This window comes from Stenella coeruleoalba (genome assembly GCF_951394435.1).
Source record: "Stenella coeruleoalba genome assembly, chromosome: 1".
In the NCBI taxonomy this organism is placed as follows: Eukaryota; Metazoa; Chordata; class Mammalia; order Artiodactyla; family Delphinidae; genus Stenella; species Stenella coeruleoalba.
Window position 1 is genome coordinate 32,579,118 of NC_137169.1, and position 21,039 is coordinate 32,600,156.

Sequence of the window (21,039 nt, forward strand, 5' to 3'; positions counted from 1 at the left end):
TGCTTCCCACTAGCTATCTGTTTTACATTTGGTAGTGTATATATGTCCATGCCACTCTCTCACTTTGTCCCAGCTTACCCTTCCTCCTCCCTGTATGCCTCCCCTTTTATTTCAATGAATAAATTGTCCATACTCTTGCTTAGAACTGATCCCCCCGATTATGTACTGGATTACATCCCTTCTTTCCTCAAGGACTTTCCTCCTGCAACTGTCGTCTTTCCTGTATTGTCCATTTCCCCCTCTCCACTGTATCATTTTAATTAGGATACAAACACTAATTTCTTCCATCTTAAAAAAAAAATTCTGGACCCCAATTCCATACGCAGAGGACAGCTTTATTTTTCTACTCGTCTTAAAAAAGCAAAACTGAAGAAATTGTCTATATGTACTTGCTTTCTCCCATTGTTTCATCCCACCCTTACCTAACTCTTATCAGACTTTATCAAACTTCCATCACTACACCAAAAGGGCATGTTTCAACAACTCCCACACTGCTCAATCCACTAGCCAATTATTAGTTCACATCCTACCTGACCTATCAGCAGCATCTAATGCAGTGGATCACTCCTTCCTTCTTGGAACATTTTCTTCCCTTGATTTTGCAGATTCAAACCCTCCTTCTTTTCCACCTGCCTCACGGATTATTCCATCTCAGTCTACTTTGTCGGGTTCTTTTCATCTCCCTGACCTAAGCTAGTGTATGGCTAGAAGAAACTGAACTAAGGGTAAATTATTCTCTTTAGCATACTGCTGATTTAGATTTTCCAGTATTTAAAAATTCTGGTGTCTATACAGATGGCCAAGAGGTACATGAAAAGCTGCTCAACATCACTAATTATTAGAGAAATGCAAATGAAAACTACAATGAGGTATCACCTCACACCAGTTAGAATGGGCATCATCAGAAAATCTAAAAACAACAAATGCTGGAGAGGGTGTGGAGAAAAGGGAACCCTCTTGCACTGTTGGTGGGAATGTAAATTGATACAGCCACTATGGAGAACAGTGTAGAGGTTCCTTAAAAAACTAAAAATAGAATTACCATATGACCCAGCAATCCCACTACTGGGCATATACCATGAGAAAACCATAATTCAAAAAGACACATGCACCCCAATGTTCATTGCAGCTCTGATTACAATAGCCAGGTCATGGAAGCAACCTAAATGCCCATCAACAGATGAATGGATAAAGAAGATGTGGTACATATATACAATGGAATATTACTCAGCCATAAAAAAGGAATGAAATTGGGTCATTTGTAGAGACGTGGATGGATCTAGAGACTGTCATACAGAGTGAAGTAAGTCAGAAAGCGAAGAACAAATATCATGTATTAACACATATATGTGGAACCTAGAAAAATGGTACAGATTAACCGGTTTGCATGGCAGAAATAGAGACAGAGATGTAGAGAACAAACGTATGGACACCAAGGGGGGAAAGCGGGAGGTGGGGAGTGGTGGTGGGATGAATTGGGAGATTGGGATTGACATATACACACTAATATGTATAAAAAAGATAAGTAATAAGAACCTACTGTATAAAAAAATAAAATTTCCCAAAAAAAGCTGATGTCTTTCATTTTAAACAAAAGGGATATATACATCTCCCTTTTATAAATGACCCTGTCTCTCCAAACGGCCCCAGAGATACTAACCCAGGAATCTCCCCGCAAAGAGGCAGGAGCATGTGACGCATTCCGGAAACGAGCTCCATGGGCCTTATGGGAAATGTAGTGCCCGATGAATAGCCTGCACCGCGGGGGAACTTGGGACTCTCTGGGTGGGCAGTTACTTCCGCACACGCGCAGTGAGACAGTAGCCTGTAGTCTGTAATTTTCCAACCAGCACTGTATGAAGTGAGAGTCGGGGTTTCGCCCAGATCTGGGAGATCTCCGTAAGCTGATCTCCAGCTTAGAGTCGGAGCTGGGAGTGTGGCAGTGAAAGACTGGCAGGTATGACTCTGCAGAACTTGGGGGACATAAGGGAAGGGCGGGAAGAAAGGGACCGGTTTATTGGCTTACGGAACTGAAAAACCTTAAAACTCTCACGTGCGGTGACTTCGTGTTTGGGTGTCTGGGTCCTGTCCAATTCTGGAGTAGTTCAGAGAAAGCAAGAGAAGGGCCCGACCGCCACTCAGAGGGTTCCTAGATCCCGGGTGGGGCTAGAGCAAGCTCAGTTTGCATTCCTGCCCTTGCAAGTAAAGGACACTATGTAGAAGTCTGTGCATCAAACTACACCTTCCCTGATTACAGGAGCACAGTTGGTCCTTCCAGAACCATTTACAACCATTTACAATGATTTAAAATTAAACCATGTTAGGGATCTAGGAATAAAGCGAGCGATTCTAGAGAAACTTCGATGCACTCTTAGGGTATTATCACAACAATCATCCGAATTTTGCATATGAATTAACTGAAGCTGAGAGAGGTGAAGTTAACTTGCCTAGACTCAAACAGTTTAGTATAATAGAAGATCTGAGATTCAAATCCAGATGAGTTTTCTTCAAATTTCATTTTTTTCGCAAAACAACCTGCAAAACAAAGCGTTGGACGTATTTTCTTTTTGAAATATTTGAGTAATGTATGCTGAGTAAAATTCGGTGTGTGTTTTTTTTTTTTAAGGATCTCTTGGTGAATCTTCAGATTTTCCAGTGAAGACGAAATAAAGCTGGGGGTCCATCTTGCACATTTTAGCCTTTCTAGGGCCCTAGCAGTGCCGGTTGGAATTTCAAAAAGCCTAGCCTGGGCTCATAGGAGATGGTGAATTCCGAGGGGGAGGAGGAGGGAGAGGGAGAAACAGATTTAGAGTCTAAACTGAAGACTCCAGCTTAAAAAAAATCCTCACCTCCCCCCACTCCCCGCCGGGTCCCTGGATCCGGCCTTCTCAAGAAACCTATTTGAGATCTCTTACTCCAGCTACAGAACAGAGACCAGAGAATCACAGGAAGGAATGACTTCTAAAGATACTGAGCTTCGGAGGTCAGGCTTTTAGTTATCCTTTTAACTCATTCATTATTTACTTAGGATACAAGTATTTGTATTTACTTAGGATACGTTTCTGGGAGAAAAAAAAAAGTCACTGGTTTAAAGGTTAACGACTTGCTGTTAGGTCTGTAGGACAGAAATGTACAAGATACTTATCTAAGCTCCATATATTAATAACACAGAGATCATTGCTTATAAAATATAGACTTTTCTGACTTGCTAGAAATGTCGTTCTCCCACTGGGTGGCATTTTCTGAGACTGCAGTGTGTGTGCTTCTGTTTTCACAGAGCAGGGTTCTACACTGCAGTCCTGGTGTTTCTCACGTCTTTACTCTCTTCCCCATTTCTACTTTCATAGATCTCTGTGTAAGAGCTGCAAAAATGGTCAACTTAGAGGTAAGGCATCCATTTATTTCTATTTAAATCTCTTAAAAAATCCATATAAGGACTTCCCTGGCGGTCCAGTGGTTAAGACTCTGTGCTTCCACTGCAGGGGGCGCGGGTTCCATCGAGGAACTAAGATCCTGCATGCCGTGCGGCGCAGCCGAAAAACAAAAATCCACATAATAAAAAGGAAATGTATAGTCAGGGAAAACGTAAATTGAATAGATCAGGTCCAAAAGTGCTAAGCTGATATCCAGATTATAGGGTCTGCACTTAGCTGGAGCTGCATATGTATACCCAGTCTTTCTGGTGATCATAGAAAATGGATAGCCAACCTTTTAAAGTACTGGCTTTGTCCTTGAGAATAAAGCAGAACAATTCCCCGGATAAGTAAATTTTTTCTTGGCACAATTCTCCAAAGAAAATATCTTACAATGGGTTTTCTTTTTTTTTTTTGCCGCACCCCGAGGCTTGTGGAATCTTACTTCCCCAACCAGGGATTGAACCCACGACCCAGCAGTGAGAGTGCCGAGTCCTAACCACCGGCCCACCAGGGGATTCCCACAATGGATTTTCATAGAGATAGTGTTGGAAACAATATTGACAGTAACAATCCAGTGATGAATATAACCAGTTTTCCTATGACTTTCTTTTTATAAATTTTTATTTATTTATTTATTTGGTTGCACCAGGTCTTAGTTGCAGCAGGCGGGCTCCTTAGTTGTGGCTCGCCTGCTCCTTAGTTGTGGCATGCAAACTCTTAGTTGAGGCATGCATTTGGGATCTTGTTCCCTGACTGGGGATTGAATCCAGGCTCCCTGCACTGGGAGCGTGGAGTCCTAACCAGTGTGCCACCAGGGAAGTCCCTCCTGTGACTTTCTTAGAGTGTTCCCTAGAATAAGCAGAGAACATAGTGCCAAGAAGTGCTATATGAACTCAATTTGTAAGTCCAGGTACATATCCTTTTTAATATTCACCTGGATCCATAAGTAAACCTTGCTCCTTTTCCAGTCTTCAGCAATTCTTGAGCATTTTCTCTTCCATGTGAATTTAAAAATCAGCTTGTCAAGGTCCATAAGGGGGTATGTTACGTATTTTTATTGTGATTGCATTACACTTTTAGATTAATTTGGAGAGAATTCATAACTTTTCAATAGTGAGTTCTCCATTTTTTTAAATTGAAGTAGAGTTGATTTACCATGTTGTGCCAATGTCTGCTGTACAGCACAGTGACTCAGTTATACACATAGAGACATGCTTTTTTCATATTCTTTTCCATTTTGGTTTATCACAGGATATTGAATATAGTTCCCTGTGCTATACGTTAGGACCTTGTTGTGTATCCATTCTAAATGTAATAGTTTGCATCTATCAACCACAAACTACCAGTCCATCCCTCTCCCTCCCCTCCTCCCTGTTGGCAACCACATGTCTGTTCTCTATGTCTGTGAGTCAGTTTCTGATTTGTAGATAGGTTCATTTGTGCCATATTTTAGATTCCACATATAAGTGATATCATATAGTATTAGTCTTTCTCTTTCTGACTTACTTCACTTAGTATGATAATCTCTAGTTGCATCCATGTTGCTGCCAATGGCATTATTTCATTCTTTTTTATGGCTGAGTATTATTCCATTGTATGTATGTACCACATCTTCTTTATCCATTCATCTGTCGATGGACATTTAGGTTGTTTCCATGTTTTGGCTATTGTGAATAGTGCTACTGTGAACATAGGGGTGCATGTATCTTTTTGAATTATAGTTTTGTCTGGGTACATTCCCAGGAGTGGGGTTGCTGGATCATATGGTAATTCTATTTTTAGTTTTCTGAGGTACCTCTATACTGTTCTCCATAGTGGCTGTACCAACTTACATTCCCACCAACAGTGTAGGAGGGTTCCCTTTTCTCCACACCCTCTCCAGCATTTGTTATTTGTGAGTTCTTCATTTTATTCATTGTTTTTTGGTCCTTCATTACAGTTTTATAGGTTTATTATGATAATTCTTTTACATTTCTTATGATGTTTATTCTTACATATGGTTTAAGTTGCTATTGAGAATGGAATGGATCTTTTTTCATTATATTTTCTAATTGGCTATTCTGGTGTAGAGGAAAGTATGGATTTATCTATTTGACTTTATGTCAACTTACAGAACTCTTACTAAGTCCAAGAGTTTTTTAGTTGATTCTTAGATTTTCTAGATAGACCATCATATACTCTTCAAATGGAGTTTTGTCCCTTATTGCCTAGTATGTAGGCTCCATATTTTTTCCTTGTCTTATGTCAATGGACAGGACTTCTAGTAACTATAATTTTGAATGTAATTTCTAACCAAAATCTTTTTTGTTCCAGTTTTAGTGGGAATGCTTCCAGTGTCATACTGTTTCCTCTTGTAATCTGGTGGATAGTTGTTTTTTTGTTTCGTTTTGTTTTTTAAATCAAGTTAAGGATTTTCAGCTTGTTAAGATTGTTTTCATAAATTGGGAACTTTTTTTCTCATATCATTTTTTTATACCTGTCAATAAAATAATATATTTTTTCTTTAATATAACAGTTTAAAGAATTTCTAATACATTTCCCAATATTGAACTATCTGTGCATTCCTGGGGTAAACCCTGCCTAGTCTCTTAACTTTTTTTTTTTTTTAAATATTTATTTATTTATTTGGCTGCACCAGGTCTTAGTTGTGGCATATGGTATCTTCGTTGCCGTGTGCGGGATCTTTAGCTGTGGCATGCAGGCTTTTTTAGTTGCAGCATGTGAATCTAGTTCCCTGACCAGGGACTGAACCCAGGCCCCCTGCTTAGGGAGCGAGGAGTCTTAACCACTGGACCACCAGGGAAGTCCCTCTCTTAACTTTTTAAAGGGACAGATAGTAAATATTTTAGCCTTGAAGGCCATATAATCTCTGTGGCAACTACTCGACTCTGCTCTTGTAGTTGAAGTAAACAAATGGACATAACTATGTTCCAGTTACATTTTATTTACAAACACAGGCGGTCAACCTGTGGGTGGTAGTTTGCTGACACCTGCTTTATATGGTCTTAACTATCTCTTTGCAGTAGGCATGTTACCACATGCCTTTTTAATTTCAGTTTAAGTTAAACATGATTTTGACTTTATGGTTGAGAGGATGTATTTTATCATATTAAAAAATCTGGGGGCTTCCCTGGTGGCGCAGTGGTTGAGAGTCCGCCTGCTGATGCAGGGGACACGGGTTCATGCCCCGGTCCGGGAAGATCCCACATGCCGCGGAGTGGCTAGGCCCGTGAGCCATGGCCGCTGAGCCTGCGCATCCGGAGCCTGTGCTCTGCAACAGGAGAGGCCACAACAGTGAGAGGCCCGTGTACGGCAGAAAAAAAAAATCTGTATTTTTCTATTTTATTATGCTTATGTGAGTCTGGCGTATTAACCTTATAGCCCCTCTAACATCTTATTACCTTTACATGTTTGTTTTGCAGTGTCTAATAGATTGTAAGATCTCTGAGGGCAGTAATAATTTTATTTTTTGTTATCTCTAGTACTGTACTTGGTATGTCCTCATTGAATATTGTATGAGTGAAAGAATAAAGAACATATAAGTAATATTTTAAAATAATTTTTAGACATAATTCACATATTACAAATTGACCCCTTTAAAATGTATACAATTTAGTGGGGGTTTTTTTAGTGTATTATCATAATTGTGAAACCATCACCACTAATCTCAGAACATTTTCATTACTCTCAAGAGAAACCCCATATCCATTAGCAGTCACTCCCCATTCCTTCCTTCCCCCAGCCCTGAATTACTTTATGTTTATATGTATTTGCCTATTCTGAGCATTTCATACAAATGGAACCATACAATATGTGATTTCTTGTGACTGGCTTCTCTCACCCAGCACAAAATTTTCAAGGATCATCTATGTTGTAGAGTCCTTTTTATTGCTGAATAATATTGGATCATATGGATGTACCTCATTTTGTTTATCTATTTATTAGTTGATGGATGCCCATATTGTTGCCACTTTTGCCTATTATGAATAATTCTGCTATGGGCATTTGTGTATGGTTTTTTCTTTGGCAGGGGGATGTATGATTTCAATTCTTTTGCGTATATACCTAGGAAAAATTGCTGGGTCATATGGTGACTCTATGTTTGACATTTTGAGGAACTCCTGAACTGTTTTCCATAGTTGCTGCACCATTTTACAGTTCTACCATCAATGTATGAGAGTTCCAGTTTCTCCCTATCCTTATTAACACTTATCATTGTCTGCCTTTGATTTTAGCCATCCTAGTGGGTATAAAGTGATACCTCATTGTGGTTTTAATTTGTATTTACTAATGATGTTGAACATCTTTTCATGTGCTTATGGACCATATCTGTTTTTGGAAAAATGTCTGTTCAAATCCTTTGCCCATTTTTAAATTGGGTTTTCTTTTTATTGTTGTGTTGTAAGAATTCTTTTTATAATTTAGATGCAAATTTCTTTTTAGATATATGATTTACAAATATTTCCTCCTATTTTGTGAATTGTCTTTTTCACTTTCTTCATGGTATCCTTTGAAGCTTAAAAATGTTTAATTTTGGTGAATTCCAATTTATCTATTTTTTTTCTTTTGTCACTTACACTTTTTCTGTCATGTGTAAGAAACCATTGCCTAATCCCAGGTCATAAAGATTTACTCCCTTGTTTTCATCTAAGAATTATATACAGTTGACCCTTGAGCAACACGGGTTTGAACCGTGTGGGTCCACTTATATGTAGATTTTTTTCAATACATACATACTACAGTACTACATGACCTGTGGTTCGTTGAATTCGTGGTTGTGGAACCACAGATATGGAGGGCTGTAAAGTTATGTGGATTTTTAACTGTGGAGAGGTTGGCACCCCTAACCCCCAAGTTGTTCAAGGGTCACCTCTAGTTTTAACTCTTACACATAGGTCTCTGATCCATTTTTAGTTCTTTTTTTTTTTTTTTTTTTTTTTCCAGTACGTGGGCCTCTACCGTTGCGGAGCACAGGCTCCGGACACGCAGGCTCAGCGGCCATGGCTCACAGGCCCAGCCGCTCCGCGGCATGTGGGATCCTCCCGGACCGGGGCACGAACCCGTGTCCCCTGCATCACCAGGCAGACTCTCAACCACTGCACCACCAGGGAAGCCCCAGTTCATTTTTATATATGATGTGAGGTGTGTGTGTTGAGGGGAGTCCAACTTCATTTTTTTGCATGTGGAGATCCAGTTGTTCCAACACCATTTGTTTAAAAGACCATTCTTTCCCCCATTGAATTATCCTGGCACTAGTTGAATATTTTTAATATAATTTTTGTTTCTATCACAAAGTATATTTCTGAATCAGGTGTACAGTAGTTATACATTACTTTCTGAAAACTCAGCAATGAACATGATATGATCCTAAGAGGCTGCCATGATTCTCTTACAAGTCCCCAGATGATGCACACTTTAGTTTGAAGATCCATGTACTATTACAGGGATCAGTGACACTCCAGGATGTGGCTGTGGAATTCACCCCAGAGGAGTGGCAGCTGCTTGACTGTGATCAGAGAACCTTGTATTGGGATGTGATGTTGGAGAACTTTAGAAACCTCATCTCAATGGGTAAGGACAGTGGGTGGTAACTTTTCAGTGTAACTCATTATGTTTTAATAGTGCCCTTCCTTTAAGACCTGCGAAAGCTGTGAACATTCTGAAGCATTAGTAACTTTGTCCCTGAATTTTAGTGGTCAAAGATTCTTAATCCCCTTTGGGGATCAGATAATTTGTTTAATGCTTCTGCCTCCCACATGAAGAAGGGTCTTTTCTGTCTAAAGCTTGTCTGTCATCTTCACAGGCCCTAAGACTCCAGGAGGCAAACCCAAATTGTGAAGTAGTCGTTTGTTCCTAGCACTTTGTCCCCAGTTCTGTGTTGTTTCCCATGAACAGGGTGTCCAGTCACCAAAACAATAGTGATCTTCAAGGTGGAGCAAGGACAAGAGCCATGGATGGTGGAGGGAGAGAACCCACGTTGGCGCTCTCCAGGTGAGTCAGAGAAAGCAGGTAGATGGGAGTCTCTGGAACTGAGATCCCAGTTGGTGAGTGAGGGACAGGCACCTCTGAAATACTTTTCAGGAAGCACCTCTTAAAACCACACACCTTTGAAAGTGACTGGGTACACCTGACACAACATCCTCAGATCCCTAGGTGACACCTTCACTTCCACTCTTCCACGTGGCCGCTCTTTCTGTTTCTCAGCTCTTGTGTGGGAGGATGTCCTTCCTCTCCGCTCTGGCTCCTCGCGCTGCCTGTTCCATCGAAGTGCTTGTTGGTTCTCTCAGTCCCTAGAATCCTCATTCTTCTTCCCTCCTCAACATGATGGCAGATCTTTCCATACATCTGTTTCTAATAATGTAGTCAGATTATGTGGATTTGAAGTCTTATTCCACCAACCTCTGTCTAACCTAATTATTTTGTAGCACAACTTTATTTATAAAATAGGGATAATATGACTTTACCTGAGGTTTTTGTAAAGATTATATGAGTTAATACAAGCAAAACCCTTCATATAGTGGCAGACAGTAAGTGTTCAGCATATGTTAGTTGTTTTTATTTCAAAACTTTCATAACATGTTCTTCCTAATTTTTTTCCTTTTTTAAAAAAACTCGTTCCTTTTCTTGCAGCATATACTCCCCCTGTGTACCCTACCTTGCTCATCTTTAGTCTTATGGCTAACTTGGGGTATCTACCTTCTAGTGCGTCTTTCTGCTTCACTTGATAATATTGATATCTTTCGGAAATTGTCCTCCAACTTTATTTGAATTAGTTCCTCACTAATCTGCCCTCACTCTTTCTCACAGCTTATTCACCCTTTGCTGTTTGACTTCTCTTCCATCTTCTGAAATTCTGTCCACAGGAACTCCCTCAGAAACTTCATCACTCTAAAGACTACAGTTATTTCTTTTGTGCCATCTCCAGCATCTTTGCCTCACCAGCTTTCCATTCCCTTAATTTTACCCTACCTGGCCTTATTGTCTGTTTTATCATAGGAACCAATTTTTAATATTCTTCAACACTTTACCTTTATCCTTACAATAAAAGGTAGTGACTGGTCTCCTGGTCTGTAGTCACAAAATCACTGTGGTAAGCAATTTGGCTTTTTCTCTTAAGAATTTCTCCTTAAATACTATTGGGACTTATTACCTATAATTTCAACTATTAGTTTATCCAAGACTGACTCAAAATAAAATCTTCCCTTTGCACAGAGTCCATAAAAGAAGTATGTTTCAAATGATTAAGATACCAATTAAATGTGTTTTAGATTCCCTGGAACCCCAATTACTACTGGCATAAAACAAATGAATTTTAACTCCTGATATGGTATCTTGGCTGTTTATGTAAATACTTATATTGCCAATTCCAGCCTACTTTCTGATTTATCTTAGATGTTCTTGCAAGATTTATCTGAATTATTTCATTTTGCTTGTCACTCTTCTGACAAACATGTTATTCCTGTATCACCTATATTATGGTATTTAAATGGCTTATCCCTCTGTATGTGATCCCATGTTTATCCAGAATTGTCCATCTTTTCCCTATTCCATGCAATTAGACTCTTTAGCATCCTCTGTACACAGTTTTCTTTTCCGCCTTAGTCCTTTTGATTCTGATGTGCTCCATCTAACTAAAACCGTTACCGAAAGCTCGGCCTCTCTGTACAGCAATGCTGAATCAAATCACAGAGTTTTGGGTGAAGTAGAAGAGGATAGCTTTATTGCTTTGCCAGGCAAAGGGAGACACACTGGGCTTCAGCCTTGAAAAACTATGTGTCTCTCCCCCAGAGGATTTGATTAAGGGCTTTATAACAGGGGTTCAAAGGTGGGGTCCTGACAAGATTAGGGTGTGAACAGGGCTTGCACTCCCTCAGTCTCAGATTGTCTTCTCTTAATCTTGTTGAGCTTCTCTGGTCCCTTTAATCCTTCCTCAGGTGGTTTCTTAGCTGCTCCTCCCTTGATTAGCAACTGTTCAAATCCACCCTTTGGAACTCAGTGATGGTCATGGAGGCTGGAGTCTTGCCTGGAAGAAATGGTGGACAAAAGGAGGCCTCAGCGCTCAGGCCTCATGGTTTCATTGCCTGGGAGCCCCTCAAGGCCCCACTCGGTTTCAAAACCAGCATGCTATGAAGTCTAAATTCCGTTTTCTCCTCTTTCATGGTAACTTTAGCCTACATTGATCTCTGCCTTCTTTGAATTCCCATCCCAACTCTACTATGGCTCTGTCAACGAAAACTTTACATATACTATCTTAGATTTTTTTTTAATCCTGTGGCTTTTAAGACTTTTTTTTAAAAAAAAAACAAACCTGTGGCTTTAAGGCATGTTTTCTCATGATTACTCCCTGAAGAGAAAGTCCAGTATCATTTTTTTTCTTCACACCATAGCTGAGCACATCATGGACATTCAATGAATATTTAATTAATTCATTTTTGTAAAGTCAGGGATTGTAGGGATGTTTCTTATCCTTTCATTCAACAAGGCTTTTTAATGTTTCCTGAGAAGGATTCAAATAAAAAAAAAAATTGTTTTTCCAGGTGTGTAAATTGTAGTTGAAAAGGCAAAACATAGCCATATATTTAAAAATTTGATGAATGTGGAACATTTGTTCAATGCACAGTAACATTGTGGTTTTAATCTAGTTAGTTGTCAAAATAAATGGTTTAGGCAGCAGTGATGACTGTCTTAGAAGTTCAGAGAAACTGGAGCCTAAAGTTTAAAGTAGGCAAAGACTGGAGGAGCCTTTTTTTAAGATCATGGAACAATGGATCCTCCCTAAAGGATATCTAAATACTAGATAGGATGAGAGAGGATGAAGGAGGGCAAGTTAAGGTGGGGAAGGAACATGAGCAAATGATTGTAGCTATTTAGAATCTAGAATCCTTGGAACAGAAGTAGGTATTTGTTGAGGGCTAGAGTAGTGTATGCTTAGATACCATGAGAGAATTCATTGTATTGCATATTTTTGTTCACCAGGCTGATTACCCTGGATTTTTCAGTTGGTTATTGTTGGCCAAGGTAACACAGGATGCTGCTTCTCATTGGTTGAAGTAGAGAGGAAAGAAGACAGGAACCCAGTCCCCACTCAATAAAGGAATGTGTCTTAATGGCTATAGCCCACTACTCAGCCAGCTCCACAGAGGATAAGGCATGAAGCAAAAGGCTAGGGGTATTGTAGTAACTCCACATGGAAGGAAATTCACGAGTGGGGAATTATAACCCCCTCCCTAATTTTTTTTTGTTTTTAATGGAACAGTGGATTGGGGATTTATAGGGTTTTGAGATTAGGAGTTAAAAATGTGACTTCAGGGGCAAAGAGGCTTTCTGGGACCAGTTTGTTAGGCAGATTGAAAGAGGATGTAAAAGCAGTACTTGTCATATATCAAAACTTAGCCTGAATAAAAATGGTAACAAGCAGATAGAATCTGTGCTTGGGCTAAGAATAGCACACCCTCAAATGACCTGCTACACCTTTGTGTTCCTGGGCTTACAAGTACGTGTAAGAATGAATCCCAGCTGTAGTAGTGTTGGAGCCCTGTCTACAGATATGTCTCAGCCGTGGTTTGGATGAGGTTAGAGGGTTGGAGATAGAAAAATGTTCCTGAAGGGAAATGACATTGTGCCAGATGATCAAGAGGAAAAAGAGATATGAATGAGGGAAATAAGGAGCTATTCTACCTGGGTAATCTAGGAATTAGGTAGTAAGGACCCTGATTCTGATCTCCCTTCTCCAAATCTAGTTTTCCCTCTGATATTTTCCCTTAACTCCCTTGTCTCTTGTTCCCCTGGCTACCTGGTCCATTGATCACATCTCCACAGTGGGCTCTCATCATTCTGTGAGCTAACCATATGCCCTTGTTGAGCAATTGAGCAACTTTTTGATTTCCTTTGTACCCTCCTTACTGTACCTTGTGCTATTTTACTATCTTTCCTCAGGTCACTAGTTAAACCATCTGTTCTCATTGTCATTCTATGCTCCCATTTCCTCTTTAGCAGTTTTATTCTTAAAGCTCAGGATCAAGGCAAATACAGATTTGTTTCAGAATGAGAGACTAGATTTGGAATCATATATGTTTCTATAACCGTTGATGGCAGAGATTAACTAGGAATGTTTCACTGTACTCCTTTTTAGAAGCTGACTGCCCACTTATTGATGAATCAGACAAGCACCAGGAAAGCAAAGACAATTTTTTGAATTCAGTTTTGTTCATGTTCAATAAAATTCTGACTGTGAAGAGACTTCATGGTTATAATATGAGCACAAGTCTCAATCCTACAAGAAAAATATCATATAAATGTAAGTCATATAGGAAGAGTTTGCAACCTACTTCAGACTTACTTAATTGTAATAGATGTTATACTGGAGAAAACTCTTATGAATGCAGTGAATGTGGGAAAGCCTTCAAAACGAAGTTTCATTTTATTAGACATGAAAAAAATCATACAAGAAAAAAACCCTTTGAATGCAACGACTGTGGGAGAGCCTATAGCAGGAAGGCTCACCTTGCAACTCATCAGAAAATACATAATGGAGAGAGACCCTTTGTGTGCAGTGATTGTGGGAAAGCATTTACACATAAAGCACAACTCATGGTCCATCAGAGACTCCACACTGGAGAGAAACCTTATGAATGCGGTCAATGCGGAAAATCATTCACCTGGAACTCCTCCTTTACTCAACACGTGAAATCACATACACTTGAGAACTCATTTGAATGTAAGGAATGTGGGAAAACCTTCAGGTATAGTTCATCCCTTTATAAACACTCTAGATTTCATACAGGAGAGAAACCCTATCGATGCATCGTGTGTGGCAAAGCTTTTGGCAACACTTCTGTGCTTGTTACTCATCAAAGAATTCACACAGGAGAGAAACCTTATGGATGTATTGAATGTGGCAAAGCCTTCATCAAGAAGTGTCACCTCCTCAGACATCAGATAATTCATACAGGAGAAAAGCCCTATGAATGTAGCAAATGTAGGAAAGCATTTTCCCAGAAGTCAAATCTTATTTTACATCAGAAAATTCATATGTAATATTCACTTATGAATCTGAGAAAACTTTAAATATTTGATAAACCTTATTAAGTAGAGAATTTATGGTGAGGAGAAATCCACCAATCTGAATGAATTGGAAGAATAAATTCCCATTAAAAAAAACAATGCCAATCATGTTCTGCAAGTGATAATAAAGTTTTTAGAGAAAAGATCACAGAAAAAGTTTATTTATAAATGCACATAGAGCTTGGAAAGTAAGCATAAATTAAACAATCAAGGAAACAGTGAAAACTACATTTACCATCTCTGATTTTTAATTCTTATAACAAATTATACAATTATGCAAGTGTGAGTAAAAATATGTTTATATTATATATTATATTAAATTATATCTATTAAGAGTTTCTGCAGTAAATTTCACCATTTTTTTCTTCCAATCCTAACAGTAACATGCAAGTGAAAACATGTGGTTTAATATGTAGTATGAATTTCAGTAATATTTGCACCCATTTGCTGGCACTTTTGAGGGGTATGGCAGTGTTACTGAATCTCATTCTCAAACTTGTTATAAAGATGTATAGAATTACACACATGTATAATTTAACAAGATACCAATTGAGAGGGGGAAAGCAGTTGTATTCTGTATTACAGGAAGTACTCAGTTGAGGAAAAGAAGTATTTAAATAAGTGTGTAAATAAAACATTTGCCCTTCAAATATTCCTGTTCTTTTTCATTGATGTATTTACCTAAGGTGTAAGTATAGCTCAAGTAGTAGTTAACTAGGGTATCATCTACATTTCATTTTAATAAACTAGAGTGTCATGATACTTTGCAACTTTCAGGGAGTGAGCTTTGGGGTCTATTTTTTGTTTTCTTGTAAGAAATTGATACAGGTTTTGCTCCTAGGGGTGCCTGGAATTTACCATGTGACAGCACAGGCAGCATTAATCGAGTTGAAAAGAGCACTTTTTTTTTGCTCAGCAACTTCACTTTGGAACGTGACATTTTGTAAGTTCCACATATTCCCTTAAAAGGATGAAGCAACCTTTTTTTTTTTTTTTTGTGGTACGCCGGCCTCTCACTGTTGTGGCCTCTCCCGTTGCACAGGCTCCAGACGTGCACGCTCAGCGGTCATGGCTCACGGGGCCCAGCCACTCCGCGGCATGTGGGATCCTCCCGGACCGGGGCACGAACCCGTGTCCCCTGCATTGGCAGGCGGACTCTCAACCACTGCGCCACCAGGGAAGCCCCAACCATTATTTAAGCTACAGTTTTTTACTGCTGTTCACAATATTCTTTGATAATGTCAAAAAACTTTTATGCCTTTTCTTGAGTTGTGACAAAACAGCTTGAACCTAAATTCAGAAATCAAGCCTTTTCAAGTTTAAGCTCAGTTACAACTATATTACATTGTTTTTCTCTCATTGGCCTTTTTTTTTTTTTTTTTTTTTGCGGTACGCCAGCCTCTCACCGCTGCGGCCTCTCCTGCTGCGGAGCACAGGCTCTGGATGTGCAGGCTCAGCAGCCATGGCTCACGGGCCCAGCCGCTCCGCGGCATGTGGGATCCTCCAGGACCGGGGCACGAACCCGCGTCCCCTGCATCGGCAGGCGGACTCCCAACCATTGTGCCACCAGGGAAGCCCTTATTGGCCATTTTTTGAAGAATAATGCTGAGTAATGATTATAAATGAACGACAGTGCTTTTTTTTTGAACAAGCATACTAGCCCTTAAGGATCTAAACTATTTACTGACTTTGTTGCTTGACCAAACCTTAGTCAGGCTCCTGAACCTTTCCGAGGCCCACTTGCACACTTACTTGTAAAATCTAGTTTTAGCAAGAACACTGCTAAGTCATTTTAACCAGAACCCTCCACCCTCAATATCTGATCAGGTTCCTCATCCTCCATCATCCTTCAGGTGATGTCTGATCACCCTGGCCTGTCTTCAGCAGGAATCCTGTTAGGCGGATTCAGCCAGAACCCTCCTTACCTGTTTTCTCTTAGTAATTTTCCACCCACTGACCCCCTACCCTACTCCTTAGCTATAAATTCCTACTTGTGTATGGTGTATTCAGAGTTGAGCGCAATCTCTCCCCAACTGAAATCCTATGGCAGTGGTCCCTATACCTATCACACTGGTCCTGAGTAAAGTCTGTCTTGTCATTTGTCATCTTTAACAAATGTCACTGCATACCTTTTTTCTTTAACACTTTCCCAGTTGTTTTAGGAGGTGGCATACTAGTTACACTCTTGCAGTTTCAAAAATTTCTGTTACCTTCTTTCTTTTGGAATTGTCTTCAGAATCCATTTGTCAGCCACACAGGGAATTCTTTAGGTATGTATAGTCACGGGACTTGCCTTTTTTTTTTTGCAGCCCAACAGTTTTCTCTCATTTCCTACATGAAATCCTTGTTTTACCCTACTCAGTGCTTTCCATTCCCATCCTATCTCCCCTTCCCGTGCCCATGCTTCTCATCTGAGAAACTCAAAACTATGTAAGGCTACAGGAAGAGGACACATATTAGGAGGCAGTAGGGAGCTCTACTGTTGTCGGCATGATGTGAGGTCCCCTTGGAAGAGCAGCTGTGTAGGTCGAGGTGGCAAGAGGTGTGCAATGGTCTGCGAATAAAACAAGGGAATTTTAATTGTAATATGTCAGGAAGTATGTTATCTAGGTTCCATAAATTAATTCACTCCCTTAAGTGGAAGAAGGAATACAGTAGAGCAAGTTAAAACATACTTCCTTGGGCTTCCCTGGTGACGCAGTGGTTAAGAATCCACCTGCCAATGCAGGGGACATGGATTCAAGCCCTGGTCCAGGAAGATCCCACATGCCACGTAGCAACTAAGCCCATGCGCCATAACTGCCGAACCTGCGCTCTAGAGCCCGCAAGCCACAACTACTGAGCCCATGTGCCACAACTACTGAAGCCCACGCGCCTAGAGCCTGTGCTCTGCAGCAAGAGAAGCCACCGCAATGAGAAGCCCATTCACAACGAAGAATAACCTCTGCTTGCTGCAACTAGAGAAAGCCCACGCTCAGGAACAAAGACCCAATGCAGCCAAAAATTAAATAAATAAATAAATAAAAATATATATATATATACTTCCTTACTGGACAAATATAAACTGCCACCTTGAGAGTTTTTGTCACTGAGCTCATTGGCTTAGGCCATACGAGATTTTGGCAAGAAGAAAACCAAAACTATGCTTAGTTCCATCCAAACATCTCAGATTCCCAGAACTCTCTAGTCTATTTGTATTCTGTGGCTGAAACAGCCATACACAATCTAAATGAGAACTCCCTCGATTTTTCCCACCTCTAAGAGTCTGTCATACCTTGAGATTTTCTTTCCTTTTTTACTTTATAAAAAGATCACTGAAAAATACCTTCTTTCTCTTTTATTTATACACAGATGGCAGATAGGGTGTTTTCTCCCCCAATGAAACTTCATTTTTTTCTGATTATATCATATATACTAATTTTTAAGAATGAAATACAAAAAGTATAATGAAAAGAAGAAAACAGAAAAAGTGAGAAAGGCAGATCTAAGTTTAGGAGTCCTTGAGTTCTGGAAAAAGAGAGTTAGGCTTTATAAAGGTGTAAAAAAAGTAAGGGTAACTAGAAAAGCTTAGAAATATAATGTGTAACTTAAAAATCTGAAGAGGGCAATAATGAAAACTTCATAAATCCAACAGAGCAGGAAAGGTGAAAGTTGCAGAAAACGATATAATAAATAGAAAGCAAAAGAAAAAGTAGAAATAAATAAAAGCATATCGATAATAATATTAATTGCAAATGTGTTAAACTCACCTATGATGAGGAAGAAACAATGGTCTCTTATTTTTTTAGAAGCACTTTAGTCTTTTAGTAATTTCCTTTGCAAAACTAAAAGCGCATTACTTCCAGTGAGCTAGTGCATACCACTGAAAAGACAGATTGACACCACAGAAAACCTTGATTTACATTACCACCAAGATCTCATGTAATAGGAGCAGAGTAGTCCCCCAAAAGAAAAATAGGGACTGTTACCAAAAGAAGGAAGAAGAGGAAGTTCCCTGGTGCCTAGTGGTTAGGATTCTGGGCTTTCACTGCAGTGGCCTGGGTTCAATCCCTGGTTGGGGAACTGAGATCCTGCAAGCTGCATGCTGTGGGCAGAAAAAAAAAAAAGGAAGAAGTGAGGCTGAGATGTCCAATAACATTTCACCCCTTTGAATATGGACATTCTGTTATATGACCACAGTTCAATGATCAAAATTAAAAAAAAATTTACCACTGATATAATACTATAATCTATCATCTATAAAATTCCCCAATTGTCTCAATACTGTTCTTTTTTAAAGAAATTTTTAATTTTGGAATAATTTTAGGTTTACAGAAAAGTTTCAAAGCTAGTACCGAGAGTTCCCATATATCCTTCACCTATTGCCCCTAAAGTTAACAACTTTTATTATCAGAGCACAACTAAGAAGCCAACACCAGTTTATCACAATTAACCACAATTAATAAAATTCCAGATTTTATTCATATTTCACTAGTTTTTCAATAAATGTCCTTTTTCTGATCTAGGATCCAATCCAAGATACCACATTGCATTTAAACCAATAATGTTTTTCTTAATTTTTTTTTTCTGGTCCAGAATCCAAACCAGGATTACCCATTGTATTTAGTTCATATTTCTTCAGACTCCTTTAATCTGGAACAATTCCTCAGCATTTCAACGTCTTTCATGACATTGATATTTTTGGAGAGTACAGGCCACTTATTTTGTAGAGTGCCCTTCAGTTTTGGTTGGTGTGATGATTCCTCATGATTAGATTCAAGTTATGCATTTGGGCAAGTATATCATGTAAGTGATATTCTTAGTATTTCATGTCAGGAGGCACAATGTCAAACTTATTACTGGTGATCTTACTTTTTTAAAATTTTATTTATTTACTTATTTGGCTGAGGTGGGTCTTCGCTGTTGCACGCGGGCTTTCTCTAGTTGTGGAGAACAAGGGCTACTCTTCATTGCGGTGCACAGGCCTCTCGTGGTGGCTCCTCTTGTTGAGGAGCACAGGCTCTAGGTGCGCAGGCTTCAGTAGTTGTGGCCCACAGGCTTAGTTGCTTCATGGCATGTGGGATCTTCCCGGACCAGGGCTCAAACCCGTGTCCCCTGCATTGGCAGGTGGATTCTTAACCACTGCGCCACCAGGGAATTCCCATTACTGGTCACTTTAACTTTAATTACTTGGTTAGGGTGGCATCCACCACATTTCTACGTTGTAAAATTACCATTTTTCCCTTAATTAATTACTTAATTACAAAGGGAAAAATGGTAATTAAGTAATTTTCAGGGGAAATAATATCCTGTTCCTCATCAAACTTTCACCAAAATGCTAGTTTTAGCACTCTGTTAATCTACACATTCCCCTTCCATCTTTTGCTTTTCCTTCTTGAATTTTTTTTTTTTTCCACAGAAACCATCTCTTTGTCTCACTGAAATTCCCCCAATCTAGACTTTTCAGGTCATGTTCTCTTAAACTCATTCCAAATAGGCTTTCCCCTACACCACTCTGCTGAAACTGTTCTGGTAAAGGTCACCGATAAAATTCTACTTGCTGTATCCAATGACCAAGTCGTCGGCCTTAATTATTAACAGCTCAGGACGCGATGTAGCTCTCGGTTCTCTGTGAAGCATTTATTTCCACGTTGCTTACAGCAGCCACATTCTCCTGGTTCTCCTCCTGCTTCACTGATTTTTCCTTCTCAGTCTCCCTGCTGAGTCCTTCTCATCTCTACAAACTCTCAACTTGGGAATATCCCAGGGCTCTATCCTCAGACCTCTTCTCTTCTCTCTATATATGCTCTTCATTGGTAACCCCATTTGTCTGATGGTTTCAAAGTCTATCTATATAATGATATCTCCCAAATGTATTTCTTGTAGACATCTCTCCTGAATTCAAGCGTATTTGTCCAACTTCACCACCTGGTTTTCTCTAATCGGCATCTCAAACTAAACACGTTCACAACAGGTCCTGCTCTCTCTCCTTCTCCCTAGATGTGCTCCTCTTGCAGCCTTCTCCATCTCATCTGATGGCAATTCTGTCCTTTCACTTGCTCACACCTGGAACGTGGGAATCATCCTTGAGTTTCCTTTTTCTCTCATAACTTATATATGATCTACAGTAAATCAATATTGAGTCTGCCTTCAAACTAGACCTTGAATGCAACTACTTCTCACTAGCTCTTCTGCTACTACTTGGTCTGAGCCACCATCATCTCACTTCTTGATTATTCTAATGACCTCCTAACTGGTTGTACCCTGGCTTTCCTCCAGTTTATTCTCCACACAGCAGCCAGAGTGATCATATTAAAACTTGAGTCAGACCATGCCACTCCTCTGCTCAAAATTCTCCAGAAGCCTCTATTTTCACTCAGAGGAAAAGCTAAAGTCCTTACATTGATTACAAGTCCCTCCACAGTCTGGGCCCTCACCCCTCCTTACCTCTTTATTATTCTCCCTTCTCCAGGTACATGGCCCTCCTTGCTGTTCCTTAAATGTGTTTGGCACTTTCTGCTTCAGGTCTTTGCTCTTGCTGTTTTCTCTACCTAAAACCCTTTTTCATCTGGCATGAGTT

The 21,039-nt window shown here is 39.6% G+C and overlaps 1 protein-coding gene across 2 annotated transcripts; it reads left to right on the forward strand.

Annotated features, from left to right (window-relative positions):
* Nucleotides 1-1,820: 1,820 nt before the first annotated feature.
* Nucleotides 1,821-15,060, forward strand: ZNF684 (zinc finger protein 684). 2 transcript variants are annotated; one of them, XM_079913188.1, is made up of 5 exons: nucleotides 1,821-1,957; nucleotides 3,348-3,385; nucleotides 8,861-8,987; nucleotides 9,312-9,407; nucleotides 13,549-15,060. In XM_079913188.1, the coding sequence occupies exons 2-5, from the start codon at nucleotides 3,371-3,373 to the stop codon at nucleotides 14,451-14,453; spliced, it is 1,143 nt and encodes a 380-aa protein (XP_079769314.1). In that variant the 5' UTR covers nucleotides 1,821-1,957; nucleotides 3,348-3,370; the 3' UTR covers nucleotides 14,454-15,060. The 2 variants fall into 2 exon arrangements, with proteins under 2 accessions (XP_079769314.1, XP_079769315.1); XM_079913189.1 differs by lacking the exon at nucleotides 8,861-8,987.
* The last annotated feature ends 5,979 nt before the right edge of the window (nucleotides 15,061-21,039 follow it).